This window comes from Arvicola amphibius, chromosome 12 (genome assembly GCF_903992535.2).
Source record: "Arvicola amphibius chromosome 12, mArvAmp1.2, whole genome shotgun sequence".
Taxonomy (NCBI): Eukaryota; Metazoa; Chordata; class Mammalia; order Rodentia; family Cricetidae; genus Arvicola; species Arvicola amphibius.
The window spans coordinates 74,256,501-74,275,624 of record NC_052058.2 but is presented as its reverse complement, the minus strand read 5'-3'; the positions used below and the strand labels follow the sequence as shown (position 1 = coordinate 74,275,624).

The window sequence follows — 19,124 nt, the reverse complement described above, 5'->3', positions numbered from 1 at the left end:
GCACAGTTCCCTTTCCTTTACTATCTTCTTTTTCTGCAACTTATAGTTTTTTCTAACTGTCAAATAAAGTATATTAACATTATTTATAGTTTGGAATTTATTGTTTTTTACATATTTGAATGTGATTTTTAATATCTTTGTTATATTTATTGCTTCAAAAATTTACAATGAAGTAGGAAAGATGATGAAATAACTTGAAGTCCTAGTTTAGGCTTGTTCTTCCTAGAGGGTTTTTTCATTTTACTGTGTGGAATGAGGTGTTAAAACAGAAGAAACCACTCAGTCACAAATTATCAAAGAGGATATTTTTGTTTTCTCACTGATAATAGATTAGTACATAGTTTAGAAAAGTGGCATAAGGCCTAATAGATACAGTAATTATATCTTTTGAAACATAGGAAACTCATGTTTAGCAATATAAATAAACCAATAAAAGTTTCTATAACACTGATAATTGACTCTAAATACGTTAGAAGAAATACCTTTGAAATGGTTGGAATTATACTTCAAAGCATGCCATTGAAATAGCAGCTCTGGCCTTTCATTCACTTCACAGCATGGAAAATAGCCATATGCTCCCTGTTCATCAAAAGCTTCCCCAGACAGTCTACATTATCAGAATTTCCATATGTAAAATTTTCTCCTGTAATCTTGCATTTAAAATGAAAAATCAAAAACTTGAAATGAAAGACTAAGAATATTTGTCTTCTTAATAACTCTGTTGCAATTTGGTATATTTTTGTATTTTGAAGCATTAAACATCTCCAGATGGCATAGCAAAGACCAGTGTGGATATTCAGTTTCATAGACTTAGGCCTTTTCAAACATGAACTGTTCTGCTACATGATGCTTTGCTGTTATCACAATTGAAATGCTCCTATTTCTCAATAAAACTTCCCAACAATCTGAGAAATAGAACGGGAGTACAGATGTCCCCTTGGGATAGAGTTTCTAGATGAACTAAGTAGTCCAGAAGATAACATGGAGGATCCGACTACATGGGGGAAATGTATCAGAAATAAGAGAAAGATGTGTGAGAGTTCATGGTTGATTTATTACAATTTATTTCCTCCAAGAAACATATAAACTTACTTTGAAATGAGTAATTTTTAGCAGGTTCACAACACTTTTATTAATGTTTAAAGTTAAAAATTATGTGAATTATAATTTTCAAGCAATATTTATAAGAAAAATAAATGGGGTGAGCGTGGCATTAAAAGATATGATCAAATATCATGAAGAATTGTGTCTAGTATTTTGATTCTGTGTATTTTGATATTGCAATAATGCACATACTGTCTATGTGGTTCTTATGGTTCCTCTTTTCCTACATAATTTATTTATGTTCTTGTGAAGTCATCTTAGTGCTACACTTAGTGATTATCAATGACAAATGAATTAGAATTTTCACTTAGTTTTTATGAGCAAAGCCAATTTTGTTCAGATAAAAGAGAAATGACAGAAATGTTCTGTAATGGCCAGTTACAACAAGAAATCCACTTCTGTCTTGCTAATGATGCTCAAGTCCAGAGCTTTGCTATGCTGTGCTCATCAGTTCTCTTGGGTCCTCATTTAATTGGGTGATAAATGGATGGATATGACAGCCTCAGTATGAAAGTTCAGCCAGTCTATGCACAGGCATTATTTGTCCTATTACAACGAGAAAAAGGAAGTCAGAGCTAGGAATGTTTTGTTAAGGAATGTGTGATAAGGCTGGAACTTCAAAATGCACAATCAATAAGAACATCTTTAATAAATATTTCAAAATTATATTAAATATGCAATTTCAAAGGAGTAATAGGAACTAATATGTTAATGCGGCTTTAACAAGTAAAATAGAAGACATTTGAAAAAATACATTAATATAGTATTTCACTTCCTAAATCTAAGAAAAATTAAAAGTAAGAGTAATAATGAAGTATTTTATTAAATTTGAGAGATGCACACAAATACCGTTTTTCTATTCAGGTTCATATCATTGGCATCCTAAGATGCTGTAACACTTGGGAGACTTTTGCTGGCACTCTGACAGTGACAGATTGGCCAGAGTATGCTTTTTGTGAGCTCCTAGCCATGATAGTTTGTCAGTGACCTTGATTCTGTTATCACTGTCCTCTAATTCAGTGATAGGAGTTTCATGCCAGTGCTTGACATTTCCTCATGAGTATTTTTAGTTACTCTGTCAAAGAAGGCAGGATAGAGAATTGGGATACAAATACAGAGCTTCAGCAGCATCGGCGTATTTCTCACTGCTGGGTTGAGGCTCTTTCTCCAGGAACTGGTACCCTGTGATGGATAGTAGGGGTTATGGGGATAGTTCTCCACTGGAGACAATGGAGTCATAAAATAACATCAACAAACAATGCAATTCTGTTTGGGTGCTACAACAGACTTGATTTTGATCTCGTTGAGATGTGCTGTTTTGTAGATCAAAGTCTTGGCCAGCTTTGTTTCTTCATTATTCCATCTAAAAGGACTGAGAATTTGAAAGTTCAGGCCATTAAATGCATTTGGAAAAAGAGCTAGAAAACCCACCATGAACATCCTAAGAATGTTCTTTTCCAGACAGAAATCACTATTTCTATGGCTGGAAATATTTTTAATCCTTCTTCCTGGAAGATTTAGCTATATTAAATTTAGTCTTTCAGATAGCATCAAATTTGGTATCTTCCTTTAAATGGGAACACTAATTGTATGCTATTCTTCAAAATGGTTAAAAATTATTGTGAATTTCATAATGATGTGATATTTCTAATCAACTTTCATTTAGAAATACTGTTTGCTATTCAATTTAAGCATTGGTATTCAGATTTAATACATGAAACTTGAAATCTGGGGCCACTGAGAGGTTTCAGTGCATCAAGATAGTTGTTGGCAAAACTAATAAACTTAGTTCTAGCCTCAAAATTTATGCTGTTCTATAAGAGAGCTGGCTCCAGGTGGAGTACTAACTTATACACACACGTACACACACACACACACACATCTGTCACGAATACAGATAAAATTGAATGAATAGACATGCCTGAACAAACTTAAAATCTAATAGATTATAATACAAAGAACAAGAAATAAACAAAACAATTAAAAAGACTTCTGATAATCCATTTTTTTCAGTTTGTTTCATTTATAAAATACACACAATGAGTTATTGCCTTGTTATGCTGGCTCAATTTTCCTAGAAATTAATTTGTTACAAGACAATAGGAATTGAAGCATTATAGCACCACTGTCGACTGTGGGGCCTGTAAAAATCTTACTATCTCCAGGCATCATGTTCAGATCTGCCGCACCATGGACAATCATATATGACCCATTGCAGGGAGAATTTATTTTTCTTTGTTTTTAATATTGAAGATATCAAATGATGCTTAGACAACTAGAGTGTATAAAATCATATTGTATAACAACATGCCTTTTGGAACTTGCATAATAAAGCACAAACCTACACTACGCATACTGCCAGTTATAGCAACAATCACAAACATAGCCTAAGCCTTTTGAATGTATATCCAAGGATTTAGTTATACAAGGAAGGAGTTTTTTTATTTGCTCTTCAGGGTCTTAAAATTCTCTGATTTAAGATCTGTATTATTTAAAAGTCAATAAAAAGAAACAGCATCTAGGAGTGAGACACGGGTTTGACTGCTCCATGGTCCAACAAGTGTTACGCATTTAAGTTCCATGGAAACCATGGTCTAAGCACAAAGAGATCCTGTGTTTATTAGGCAACCTGGTCCTGACTCGATTGTATCTAGTTTACCTTATTACACATCACATTAATAGACACTTCAAGATCCTCTAAACATTTCCTCTTTTCTAGCCTGCTGTGTAATTTTAGTTTTTAAATGTGTGCCCAAGGAGTGCACTCAATTTTCCTCAATAGATTGGCATGAGGCTATTTGTCAGTGGGAAACCTCAATACTCCTTTGATAGAGGATAATTTGTAAGGTACATAAAAGTAGGCCAATCATTGTAGCTGTGTGGGAACTCATGGAGCCAAGAACAAGAAGAAATCACTTGGAAGTAATTGTGCTGAGGGGTAAACTCTGCTGTGTTCCCAAAGAAATTGGTGCCCTAGCTTTTGTAATAATGTTCTCAAACATTAACTGGTTTTGTTACATAAACTTGCTTTACTCCACATTGTTTTTATTTTCATTTAATAACCTAGGTTGATAGTCTCAGTTATGTATATATATATATATATATATATATATATATATATATATATAATGAATATTGTTGTTTTGTAGCATCTATTTGAGATAGGGTGACAGCAGGTAACCTTGTCTGACCTCAAACATCCTATGTAGACCACCTAATTCTTCAACTCAAAGAGATTGTCTTTCCTTTGTCTCCCAAAAGCATGTATTAAGGATATGTATCATCACAAACACTTATCTATAATATTTTCTTAATCTCCTTTTTCAAGTATCCAAGCTACACACACACACACACACACACACACAATATATCAGAAGATCTGTCTAAATTGACTGTGGCTGCAGAGATGGATGTCTCTTTTGAGATCTTTGAGATTATGAACTGCTCTTGTAGATGACAAGAGTGCAGTTCTGGGCATTAAATAGCGGGCACACTGGGTCACATTTATCACCAGCCCCAGGGATTCTACTGCTGTCCTGAGGACCACAGAGGCATCTCCACTCGCATGCTACCTCAAACAGGCGTGCAATGTATACATACCTTTAACAATACAGAAAAGTAAAATAAAACAAAAATGATTCCTTATAAATGAATCAGTTCATTAAATATATATATATATATGTATATATATAAAATCCATTGCCATGATAGGAATAGAATTTCAGTAAATAAGTCTCTGTGAGCATTTATTTGCATATAAATGTAATTTAGTAACAGCATATACTAAAAAATAAGCTTGTGTTTGATTGACAATTGTGTTTTTTATAAGAAAACAGTAATATGGATATTAATTATATACCAAAAGCAATTTGTGAACTTCTGTTAAATAAGTAGAACAGTTTCAATAAAACATTGACAATGTCAACTATATTTAAAGTCATATTTATTAATTATGCATCCTACACTGAACATAATGCTCATTATTTCATGTAGATATAAAAATGTATTTATTTGTTGTACTCATGCATATTATCTGGCAGTATATGACACATGAGTTTACACATTCCTAAAATAATATATTAAATTAAACTATTTTGAAAATTACACAATGTTTTTGATCTCAAAGAAAGCTTAATCTAATAACAACATTTTCAAATAGTTTATAATGATGATATCTGAAAATTCTCTTATTGGCTAAAATAAAGTAGTAGAAGTATTTCAGCGAGATAGACACCTAGTTCTGTGCTGAGCAGTGGTGGAGCATGCCTGTAATTCCAGCACTCAGGAGCAAAGGCACGCATATTTTTGTGAGTTTGAGGGCTGTCTGGTCTACAAGAGCTAGGTTCAGGACAGCTAGGGTTGTTACACAGAGAAACTCTTTCTCAAATAAATAAACAAACAAATAGCTAGTTCTACACTGTCTGATATTAAAGGTTTAGGTTTAATATGTGTTGAAATAGTAATTACTTACTTAGAAAATAGAAATACTTTAAATACTTAAAATACTTTAAGTCAGTAGTAATAGTTCACATAAATCAGAAAAATCTTAAAGCTATACCTTCAGTTGAATAAATAGTAGAGTCATTTTTTTCTTTAGTATCAACAGTTTTAAGTGTTTGTAAATCAGTTTGTGAATCTGATAATGTGAACAATATATGATATGTAAATATTCTCTATTTGTAGAAGAAAAGTTTGGTGATTTCAAATTCCCATATAGCTTTAATATTTTGGGGGGTTTCATTGATTTTTTTCCTCCAAGAAAATTTTTTTTCTTTGAAAGTTTTGTACATTTTATATTGATTTGTAATAAAGGTTTTAATTTACTATTTCTTTATAATAAGGAGTGAAAAAACAAAAGTATTTATGTGCTGATTTACTCTATATTTAATGAATTTTACACTATTTCCTGTACAATTGTTAGTAAGAAAATGAGAGTTGAATACACCATAGATATGTTTTGGTTTTGTAATTTTATGATTGTTGCTGATAAAGTATAGACATGTTAGGGGTAAGAAGATGAAATATAAAAATACATTGAACATTTTAATCCCTAATTATTTGCATATTTATTCCTCAATTTCTTTTCTAGTCCTAGAAAAGAGTGCTTTTAATAGTGTTTTAAACATTTTTTCAAAAATATTTTAACATATGTGTTTCTAGGATGTTTAATGAACACTCAAATAATTATTCTGACTTGCATTTTGAGTATACCTATATGAATTTTAAAAACTTTCATTTTTTAATATTATCTATATTCAATTATCCAAGTAATTTCAAACATAATCATACTAACTCTGCAAAGGTGTTATTATTCAGAATTAAATATAATTAACATTTTTCTCACATTTCATGCTTCATTACATTGTTTATTGGTGGGCTTATTAGTAAGGCTGATTTTTTTCAGTAGAGACAAATGTATAGAAATCAGGAATACATACATATACATGTGCTCACTTACATATTTGGAAATAAATCTGAGTAATTTAATTTACATTAAATGATTTATAGCACTTATCTTGGTAGTTTTGTAATAGTGATATTTCTAGCCTTAAAGTGTTAGGGTATATTGTCAGATGAGATATTATTAATTGAACTTACTTTTTCTAAAGATTTTTATTTTTAATTTTATTATTATTATATTATATTTATTTTTTATTGTTTTATTTATTAGTATGAAGTTGCAAAAGTTCATGTGTATCGCTTGAATGAAAGAAAGAGTTTTGAGGAGAAGAGGTGATCACAGAGCTGGAGTTACTATTGGTTGTATTCCAGCATTGCTGTGTTCCAACATGGTTGTGTTCCACCATGCAAGTGATGTGAACACAGATCCTGTGCAAAAGCAATAACCATGCTAAGCTGCTCAGCCATCTCTTCAGCGCTTGGATTACTTACCTTTTTCATTATCTATTCATTGATGGACTCATTCATGAGAAATATTCATTTTATGTGTATGGGTCTTTTGCTTGCATGTATTTACATCACATGTATGCCTGGTACCCTCTGAGATCAGAAGTGGGCCTGGGTTCCTGTAGCTGGGATAGCAAGTGACATTGTGCTGTCATGTGGGTCCTGAGAATTGAATCTAGTTCTGGAACAGCAGTAAATGTTCTTAACCACTGATCCATCTCTCTAGTCTTGGTATATAGACTATTGACAGACAAATGGATAAATAGGTACAAAGAAATTCTTAACTGTGGCAGCATATATATATATATATATATATATATATATATATATATATATATATATATGACTTGGTACCTGTTCTGATATAATGAATTAAGAAAAGGTATTAACTAATTTTATTAATAAAGATGATATTAATCTGTTAAGCCTCTTGGTATTATAACATAAGTATAGAATATAGAGTTCAAATTATCACCATTTTAGGAACTGTTGTTTAAATCAAGATTTGGAAGTTTCAAAAGTTAGCAAGTCTCCATACCCTTTTGCTGTCGCTTCCAAACAGTCAAACTGTAATCCTGGTCACTGACACTAAATTACTTTTGCCTAACTCTTTTGGTGGAAAATAATGAAACACGGTATTTTCTTATTTTTCAATTGTTTTTTTTTTAATTCACCTAGTTTTGATTTCACATAATCATAATAGACTTTTGGAACATTACATTTGAAAGACTGGCTTCTACTTATTCTATGTCACTGTCTTTAAAATTCTGCTGCAGTAGTCACGCTTTCAATTTCCTTCCTCATTTCTAATAACTAATAACGACTGTGACTTTTTCCTAAGTTGCATTGTGAACAGGCTGCATGCGGAGAATGCTCTTGTTTTCAATCTCCTTGCAATCCTTGTGTCTCATTCACTTGCTTCACACTGGACACCTAGGCTTGTCTTTCCCTACTTGTAAAGACATTTTTAGTGAAGATATTAGTAAAGCAATTAGTTTGCAATATTATCAATGCTATTACTTCTCTCTCTCTCTCTCTCTCTCTCTACCATTTATAAAGTACACACTAGTACCTCTTTATGGATCCATTTTTAACTCATTGATAAAAAATAAACAATTATATATATTTTCTAATTTATTTTTGTGAATTTCATGCAGGAGAACTGTATTTACATCATTTTTAACTCTTACGCTCCACCCAAATCCTCCAGTGTACTCCTGATTCTCTTTCAGATTCATGACCTCTTTAATTTCTTGATTTAAGCATAACTCTTGCAAATGAGTTACTTTATTCTAACCAACTTTTCAGAGCTTAATTTACATAAACAGAGTTATATATAATTCCTTAAAAGTTATTTGGTACAACCAATTTTTTGTGACTATTTGTTCATTTATTTATTAAAAATTTCTACCTCCTCCCAACCTCCCATTTCCCTCCCACTCCCCCCACTGCTCCTCCCCCTCCCTCTCCTGTCCTAAGAGAAGTCAGGGTGCCATGCCTTGTGGGAAGTCCAAGACCCTCCCCCCTCCATCCAGATCTAGGAAGGTGTGCAACTAAATAGTCTAGGTTCCCAATAATCCAGTACATGCAGTAGAATCAAAATCCGGTGTCATTATTATTAGCTTCTCAGTCAGCCCCCATTGTCAGCCATGTTCAGAGAGTAAGGTTTGATCACATGCTCATTCAGTCCCAGTGCACAGGACTGAGCTCCCAAGGCCCAGATGAAGAGGAGAAAGAGGGAGAACATGAGCAAGAAAGTCAGGACCACGAGGGTTGCATCCACCCATGGAGACAGTGTGACCGATCTAATGGGAGCTCACCAAGGCCAGTTGGACTGGGACTGAATGGTACAACCAAATTTAACCATGAAATACAATTGTGTCTTTTCAATGAAAAAACTTCTGGATGAGTTATCCTGTAAATTTTAGGTCTATGATCTTCTTCAGTTCACTAGATCTATGTGAAGAATTTAGGTAGGGTGATCCCCACTGAATGGCCCCACACCTATATGCATCTGGGCAGCACTAAGCAGAATCAGGATTTGAAAAACACAAAGCAAAACTAACAAGCAAATAGGACATAAATTTCGAGGGAGATGTGATAGAAGGTTCTTAGGAGGAACTGTAAGGAGTGGGGGTTTGATATTGTCAGAACACATTGTATACATGGATGAAAGTTTTAAAGAGTAAATACAAATAAAGTGATAAGAAAATCAAAGATCTGAGAAAGATAGATGGCTGTGAATGTGTTGACGCTATGAGCAAACAATGGTTATGAACAGCAATTTCTTCTAGTTTCAACTATTTTCATGTGTAATAAAACTCTGATGGTAAACAAGTGAAAATGGGGGAAATATTAGCACTTGTTCCTCTGGGCTAGTCGTTTATCTCGTTGCTTGTATTTCCAACACAGACATTTATTACTGTTTTTATTGAAAATGGCAGGTTGAGCAAATAATATTATTGCTGCTCTCTATGTCTTATAGTCATGTAACCAAGAAATAGTACATAGATGACAAGACACTGTCAGGGGAAAGAGACACATTTTTTTTTTTGTGTGTGTGTTTTTTTTTTTTTCAGAACTTGAAAGAGATAAGAAATTCTTCCCTTTGATGATTGTGTAACATTCTTAGAAACATTAACAGTTTCATAAGATGAATATTTAAAAAACAGTATAACATGGCTGAGTTGAAATAAGTAATTTATTTGATCATTACATTACATTAAATTTCTGAGAAGCAATAGTCAGTTTTTTTTCAAAATGATTTCCAAATAGTTTATATTGTATTTAAAGATCCAAACACAAAAGATCTTACTAGATAAAGAGTATGTGTAGGGACATGGTGTTGGGGAATGGGACAGAAGTTGATAATAGTACCCAAGACCCTATATTCACTGTTCATCACTGCAAGCAAGTAAGAATGCATGAATAATTAGAAATTATACTCAGATAATAATCTTAAAAATCCGTGATGATACAAAGTGTGATATTTTAAAATCAGTGCATAATTAAATAAAATGTCTTATTGTATATTTACATATTATTTTCAAAATAACATTAATTTACACTCAATATATGTAAATAGGTTTTTATTTTTCTTATTTATGTAAACTCCTCAATTGTAACATGGGCTGCTGCAGAAATGCAAACTTGTTGCTTTTGTTTTTTTCTGGGTGTTATTCTTTTCTGCCTTATGATATTTAACATAGGTTTTTTGTTTAACCAACATTCAATATTTTGTGCAACTGGTCATTCTTATGTTATCATATATGTACAGGTTCAGAGATAAGCACAAGCTGGAGTTATTAATATAGTTTCAGAGGTTTAGTCCATTATCACTATTCCAAAACATTGTAGAATACAGGAAGACTTGGTGCTGGAGTAGGAGCTGAGAATTCTACATCTTTATCCACAGGCAACAGAAAGTGAATTTAGACACTGGGTATGGGTTGAGACCACAAACCCACTCCCACAGTGACACACTTCATCCAACAAGGTCATACCTACTCCATCAAAGTGACACTACCTAATATCGCCACTCCCTATGAACTTATGGGGCCAATTACATCTAAACAGCCACAATAAAAATATTGTGTTCATTTACATGTAACTATATTAACACCAAAACAATGCAAAAGAGCATTATGTTTCAGCTTTAGAGGCCATGTTTGTAGATATGTATTCATTCAAATGTGTACATTCCCAAATATATAACCACAACCTGCTCAGTCTATAAAATGTTAGTGGTATTTATATGTTCTCAGGGTTAGTCATTTGGTATTTGATAACCTGGGGTATTTTCCTTGGGGAAATATATATATATATATATGCCATCTTTTGTTTAGTTTTTTGGGACTATCATGTTAATGAGTCTTCATGGGTATAGTTTCTCTGACATTTCTAGGAGACAATCTTACAACAAATATCTTGTTCATCTTATTTTTTAAACATTTTCATCTCCCCTTACTTTATGATACCTGAGACTTAGGATAAGGAATGTCACAACAGATGTATGTGTTGAGACTTGACACTACTAGTTTCTTGATCTTTCAATTTTTATGGGCTATGTTTTCTGTATTGGTTTCTATTTGTTGCAAAGAGACTGAAGTATGAAACCTATATTATCTGTGACTATAAGGACAAATATTTAGAATGTAGCTAGGAATTATCCTGGTTTGGAAAACTGGGAGTATAGGCTCCTCTCCAACTTCATTGACCTCATTAAGTAGGCCTATATAGTTTTCACCAGAAAGGAAAATTCTTGAGGTTATTAAGTATAATTAGACTGCTATCAGTTTCTGCCAAGGTATGCATGTCAGTACTGTGTCCTTTGGTATATCATGTATCCAAGTTTTAGTTCATAACAATCAAAGCTTAGAAAGAATTTTCACTGATTCCTTTCCTTGGAAGCTTGCGTAGATTCCACTGTTATCATAAATGCTATTTTCTTTTTTCCATTATTATCATTATAATATTATTATTATTATTATTACAAATTTTCACCTCCTTCCTTTCTCCCATCTCCCTTCCCCTCCCCCCACTCCCCCTTCCCCTCCCTCTCCAGCCCAAACAGCAGTCAGGGTTCCCTGCCCTGTGGGAAGTCCAAGGTCCTCCCCCCTCCATCCAGGTCTAGGAAGGTGAGCATCCAAAAGTAGGAGACTCTCAGGTCAAATTGTGCTTAAGTTCTCAAGATTGCAAGTTCAAAGTCATAATGCCTTAAGCCATAGGGATTCCACTCCAAATTCTAGGTGGGAACCAAGGGCAATGGTCAAGAATTATTTTATTTTATTTATTTTATTTTCAAATCTCTTGAAAAATACTAAACAACAACTCAGAAAGGGATTTCTCAAGACTTTTGTTGGGTTTTATATTAGATAGTCTATAACCATTTGGGGAAGTTCTGTCCTCTCAGCTTGGTCGATCACCTTCCTGGACCTGGAGGGAGTTGGGAGGACCTTGGTCTTAGCATAGAGTGGGGAACCCGGATGGCTCCTTGGCCTTGAGAGGGAGGGAGGGGAGGTATGGGTGGAGGGGAGGGGAGGGAAGGGGGAGAAGGAGGGGAGAGAAAGGGGAGAAGGAGGGGAGGGAGGGGGGAGGAGGAGGGAAGGAGATGGAAATTTTTAAATATAAAAAAAAATAAACCATGAGAAAAAAAAAAAAAAAAAAAAAAGATTTTTTCTTAAACTACGTATGTATTATTAATTAGTTAATTATTTTATACTGCATGGTTTTAATAGCAATGATAATTCATTCCCAGCTAATTAATTGCACACATTTCAATTAATCTAAGCAAACACAATCCTGTATGATTTTTTCCTGGAATTACAATATTTCTTTGATTTAGAAATAGATTTGAACTCTGTAAAATTCTAGAACTTTAGAAACAAAAACAGCAGAGAAAGAGTTGAAAGGAAAAATCAGAAAGTACCTGTAAGATTTTTTGGAAGTTTGCTCTGTTTTTGTAGCTTCAACAGAAATAATATGATAATGTAAGCGAAATCCACATAAACACTCAGGGACTGAATCAAATACACACTTATCATATTCACCCAGCAAGTTCTCCACAGGAAAAATTTTGAGCAGGTTCAGCTGTACGTCTCACAGCTTGTGAAGCTCCATCTACCATGCTACATGTTGCATAGCCTCACAACTTACCCTCCCTAGGCCACTGAGCACACGGCAGGTTGATGTACTGCTGCTCCAACCTTCCAATCCAAGAATAATATATTTCTTATAATAGAAATCCACATTAGACTTCCATATTTCAACTGATGATCAAAAAATCAGATGATCATATTACATATTCTGTCTTCGGTGGGGCAAGGGATTATGTGGAAAAATTTGTTTAATAATTTGAAGTTTCAATTTTATTTATATCTATTTTATTATTATATTAAAATTTAAATATGCATGAGCACTAATCCTAATTCCAAACTTAAGAAGACATATAAAATTTGTCCATCAGTATAACATAATTTAAAATTGTTTCTTTTTTATTTTTTTGAAATTCCTACTCACTTTACATCTCAACCACAATTCCCCTTCTCTCCTGAATCCCTACCCAGCTCACCCCCTCATAGAATCCTGAGAAAGGGTAAGACCTCCCATGGAGAGTCAACAAAGCCTGGCACATCAAGTGGAGTGAGGACCAATCCCCTCTGTTATCGGTTGCACCAACAAAACTTCCCAGTATTATGGCAGAATGCTTAGCCACTCCAAGGGCTGGCACTTCTGAGATCCATGGGCTATGGCCCCACACTCACCATCAAGCACTTAGGCAACTTACCACCGAGGGTACTCAAGTCCTATGTTGTCTAAGTGCAGCCTGGTCATGTGATCTATGAGTGAAGCTTCTAAGTAATCCCCTGTGCACATGTGCTAGATGGCCTTTAAAAGCTGGACATGCCTGCTCCACACTCTCCTCCTCTACCATGTTTCAGACAGGCCTGAGTACTCCCCTCTTACTACTCCCTTCTCTGTTAATAAACTCTAAATGTGGGTTTTTTGTTTGTATTGTGATTCGTCGGCCCTCTCAGTAATTTCACCATCCTCCCTGCATCAAGGCTGAAAAAGGCATCTCACGGTAGGGAACGGGTTCCAAAAAGTCAGCTCATAAACCAGGGATTGATCCTGTTCCCACTACTAGATGCCCTACGAACATAGCCAAACCATACAGCTTTCACTCACAGCTCAGAGGGCTTATTTCAGTCCCATCCAGACTCAGCAGCTGTTGGTCTAGAGTTGGTGAGCTGCTCAAGTCAACTGTCTCCGTGAGTTTCTCTATCATGACCTTGAAACCCCTTGTTCATATAACTCCCCTCTCTCATTGACTGGCCTTTAGGAGCCCTACCTAGGAAAATGAATGAAACTTGAAAAAACATCCTGAGGGAGGTAACCTCAAACCATAAAGACACACATGATATGTACTCACTCATAAGTGGCTGCTAGATTTAAATCCCCAGAGAATCTACCTAACTAGGAGGACACTAAGAGAGACTCATGGAACACCCTGGGAAGAGAACTAGAGATTCCCTGGGTAAAGTGAGGGTAGGGAGTATCAAAGGGGAAGGGATGGGTTCTGGGAATATGAGGGAACCAGCATTGATGAGTTGGGGGAGGGCGAGAAAAAAAAAAGCAATAAAAGAGATGTCTTGACAGAGGGAGTAAGTGGGGGTTAGGGAGAAACCTGCTGTTAGTGAAATTCCCAGGAATCCACAAGTATGACCTCAGCTATGTGGAGAGGGTTCCTGAACTAGCATTCTCTAATGAGATGGGTGCCTACCCTAACTGATGTCAGTAGAATCTACATCCAGTAACTGATGGAAGCAGAGCAGAGATCCACCGTCAATATAATTTTATTTAGAAAGTAATTTTAAATATAATTTTATCTAGAAATTAGTATTAACAATGAATTATATTTTGTTAAAGTGATGATAAAGTTATACACATAACAGTAGATTTTTATCAATGTGTGTCCACAATATGAAATTCCACAATTCTAATCTAAACTCTGGTTTTAGAACAAAGAAATTTTATTTTTAAATTTTAAAAAAATTGGATTTTATTCAGAGTTATGTCTTTTATTTATCTATTTATTTTCTACCCTGGCTGCAGCCTCCCACACTATCATCCCTTCTCACTTCATCTCCCCCATTCCACCTCCCACACCCAAATCCCCTCCTCTTTTGTATCCATCCAGGAGCATACTCACTCAAAAGTGGATCTTAGGTATTAAAAAGAGGATAGTTAGGCTACAATCCACATATCCAGAGAGAGTAAGTAACAAAGAGTGTTCATTGGGGTACACCAAGGGCTTCTTAGTGTGACTGTCTGTGTGAGGTTAATATTAAGCATTAAAAAAAGAAATTTGCCAAATAGAGAAAGGAGAACTTTTCAAAAACTTGGTTGGAAGAGGGCCATGCAAGCAGTAAAGTCTTAAAATTAAGATGATTACTGAGCAGGGACACATCATGCTTGCTGTGCAGATGAAAGGTAAACAGTTTGGAAGTTGCTGCACTCATAATAGTGTCTATATTTGCCTTTCATGTAATAAAACTGATGGTCAGTTTTAGAGAGTGTCTTGGGAAGTAACTGATTTACAAATGGAAACACAAGTAATTATTATATAAGCAAATGTTTTTCTAACAGCTTTGAGGAGTATGGCCCTCTTATTGCTTTGGAAACAGAGTGATTATATGTTTGTTTCAATTTTTTTTTGAAAAAAATAATCTTTATATGTATTAGATTTACGCCTGATTCCAAAGAAGAAAATCAGCTGGAGACATGATTCTTTCTCATCTTTGTGCTTTGAAGGACCTCTTGATGCTATCTTTTACATCTCAGAATTGTCAGTGATATTTACCACCAAACACTTAATATTGTAGTATGAGAAAAGCATACTCAACAGAAAGAACATTGTGGAAGTCTGATTTATGTAATAAAGTTGATGTTTTGTTTATCAGGTTACAGAAACCCGGACGGGTCCTCTTGGCTGCAGTAACTATGACAACCTAGATTCTGTCAGCTCTGTTCTGGTTCAAAGTCCTGAGAATAAAATTCAGTTGCAAGGTATGTAGGTAAAATTTTAATAATTATTTATTAGCCTAGCTGATATACTATCCAGTCTTCATCCCTTTTATATTTTTGAAAAATAAGTCATTTGCCACTGATGAGATGGTCCAAAGGCACTTGATGCTTTTATAGAGAACTTGAGTTGAGTTTCTACATGCTTATCACTCTCTGTAAATATTGATCCAGAGTCTCTGAAACTCTGTCCTTCTTGGCACCTGACCTCTTGTGCACATAATTATATGCAGACATACACATTGATATGTGATTAAAAATAATAATAAATCCTAAAAAAACATGGTGTAAATGTACTAGGTATTTAAAGTTATTGACAAAGTTAATGCATCAATTTTAAAATATCTTAATGGTCTAGAAAAAATGAAAAAAACATGAGTATATTTTTCTTCATAAATTAAGTAGTACAACTAATAATTAAATCTTACATTGAGAGTAGTGTGTGTGTGTGTTTATTTTTTTGTCTTTTCACAATTTGTTAGATATGTAGTTTAGTAGATGGGTACAGACAGATGTGTGTGCCAGTTATAGGTATAAGGGCAACAGTATTTTTGGTTTGCATTATGCTTCTAAGCAATTCAAGTGGATTGGTTTTTGTCATTGGAATTTTGATTGTTTGATTTTGAATGTTATTAGAAAAAGCAGGTACTGATTTAGTTTTTCTGCGCATGCTATCTTATACACTTTTACTCTTGTTGAAGAGAAGTGACTTCCAAAGTAGAATTTGATTTGAAAACCAAAACAAAGGCATCGAAATTAATAAAAAAAAAAAACACTGTTAAGGAATAACAAGAACAACACAAAAACCCTTCAGAATGAAACTTATCATAACTTACATGTATTTGTAAAAAATACTAATTATTATCCACAGTCACAGTAAATTTACTTCAAATACTTAAATATTTTCCTGTCAGCAATATCACATATTAGGCCTGCAGAATGAGAAGCACTTGCTATACTTCCAGAACAACCAGGTACAGTTCCCACCATCTACATGGGCAGTTTATGGTTGATATTTATGTACACACACATACACACACACATATATGACATATATAAAATAGAGCATTAGTGGTGTTATTTATTATGTAAGCATCACATATCAAATAAATGACTCTAAACGAACAAATAAAAATAATCAAATAAACTTAAGGGAAGTAATGAAATTTATGTAAAAATATCTAAATAAAACATAAAAAGAAACTCGATAAAGAGTTTACAATTGTTTTGAAAATCATTCATAATATTTATAATAAACTTAATTTTCCCAAATTACTTATGAGTAGTTTTTAAATGAGATTATACTGGAAAGATTTCTAGTTTAAATATTTTCATTCTAAAGTTTTTATATTATGTAATTATGTATTGTGTAATATAACATATAATTAAGCTCATAATATGTTACAAGGAGGGCCTACTTATTCGTCCTGGCTACCCACAACTGAAATACTCACACAGAAACTCTATTAACTAAATCACTGCTTGGCCCATTATCTCTAGCTTCTTATTGGCTAACTCTTATATTAATTTAAGCCATTTCTGTTCATCTGTATATCACCACGAGGTCAAGGCTTACCAACAAAGTTTCAGCAGGTCTACTTCGAGCTGTGACTCCGTGGCAACCCATGATTCTGCTCTTCTTTCTCCCAGCATTCAGTTCAGTTCTCCCAGCCTACCTAAGTTCTGCTCTATCAACAGGCCAAGGCAGTTTCTTTATTCATTAATGGTAATCACAGTACACAGAGGGGACTCCCACATCAATAATATATTACAAAATGCACTTTAAATTTCTTGATAAAATTTACATTTTCAGGTAGTTTTAGTAACGAAGCTTGAATGTAATTAACTATGCAGTAATAGAATAAAAATTCAGGGATCATGGAATAGGGTTTGAGTTCAGAGAAATTTTTGTATATGTATATACTTGAACTATACTTGAACTCGTCGTCTCTTGAAGGCAGGTCCCAATGCTCATATTTTATGTTCATATTTTAAAATGTTGTTACCTGTAGCATATTCACATTTTTTCTGCCCCACTACTTCCCATCACTCCCTTTGAAACACGCTAACCTTTTCATTAATTATTATTTTTTATATATTTGCATTAGTATGTAACTCTATAAATATAACGTGCTGGGTTAACGCAATGTTACCTATATGTATACATGTTTAGGGATGACTGCTTGGGACTATTTACCTAGCAACTGATGACTTCTGCTGAAGATTGATTCTTTCTCTTTCAATAGCCACAGATTTTTAACTCTTCTCATGCAGGGGACTTTTGAGTTTTTCTCCTTCCGTGTTGGCATTCCAGTGTTACACTATTCTAGTGTTTAGGCAACTTTATTGGTGAGATTTTATTTGTTCAAGTTTCCTATCATAAACAGGAAACTCTATCAGCAGACTTCCTGATCCTCTGACTCTTGCAATTTCCCTTTGTACCTCAGGTCAGTTTTCTCTTCATTTTGACCAGTTGTGACTTTCTCTAATCATGTCCATCTACTACAAAAACAAGTTTCTTTGAAGAGTTGTGAAAACTACACTTATCTGTGGTCATAATGATAGACATTCAAAATGTAAATGGAGTTATACTTTTTTAAGGGGGGGGGGGGCAGAGATAATAGATTCTCTTCTCAGACATGGTGTAGCTGTATAGGTTTACAGTACCAAGCATGAATTCTTTTTCCTTGAGAAGGCAGTGAGTTCAGGAGCCGTTGATTCTAAATGGCTGTACTTCAAGCTTGTGGATCCCTGGCCTTTACAGTCATTGGTGTGGCTTTTAGACATTGCAGATAGGCGGAAGTGTCAATGCGGGCTTTCCTCCCCTTGCAGTTGATAATATTTTTTTGCAAATATGTACTAGCTGCTGCCAACTGATGTATTTCATTGAGCCAAATTGTATCATGTTCCTCCATATACTCTTTCAAAGAATAGCACCAGAGTACTCTAAGTGGTTAAATATCATTTAAATTCAGTTGTGGTATATCGAATTCTTTCTCATATAGAAAGCCTATTAACAGACTCCAAGCTATTTTTCTTGATCAGCCTTCCTATATTCCATGCATGCTGAAATAACACTATGTGAAATATTTTAACTCTCATTGATTTATGTGTGATATTTGTCAATGATCATCATTTGACATGAAAAATTAACTCCATGATGTTGAAAGTTATTCATGTGTCACTTAAATGGTCAAATGTTGTCCTTAGTGAACTGTTTTGTTGCTTTGATAATGCTAATAAAATTAATGACCCAATTAGCAATGTTTCATAAATTACAAGTATCAATACACAGTAGTTGTTAATTTATATTCTATTACCTTACTAAAGCAATTTTACTTTTATTAACTATACTGATAATGATAGGAGAGTATCATGTCAACCATTTTCACATTCATAGTGTATCAAGAAATAGTATTTTAAATAAACCATCCAATAAATATTTCTATTTAAATTTAAATTGAAAAATTGAAAAACTATTCTAAATAATCAAGTATGTAGAATACACATACTGACAAATATATGGTATT

General features: G+C 33.9%; 1 protein-coding gene across 2 annotated transcripts in view; it reads left to right on the top strand.

Moving 5' to 3' along the window:
• Window positions 1-19,124, top strand: part of Brinp3 (BMP/retinoic acid inducible neural specific 3) — a 384,777-nt gene that overhangs the window by 227,915 nt on the left and 137,738 nt on the right. For both annotated transcript variants that reach the window (XM_038349419.1, XM_038349420.1), the window contains one exon: window positions 15,474-15,579. In XM_038349419.1, the coding sequence (XP_038205347.1) occupies window positions 15,474-15,579 (106 nt within the window). The remainder of the gene's footprint in view (window positions 1-15,473; window positions 15,580-19,124) is intronic.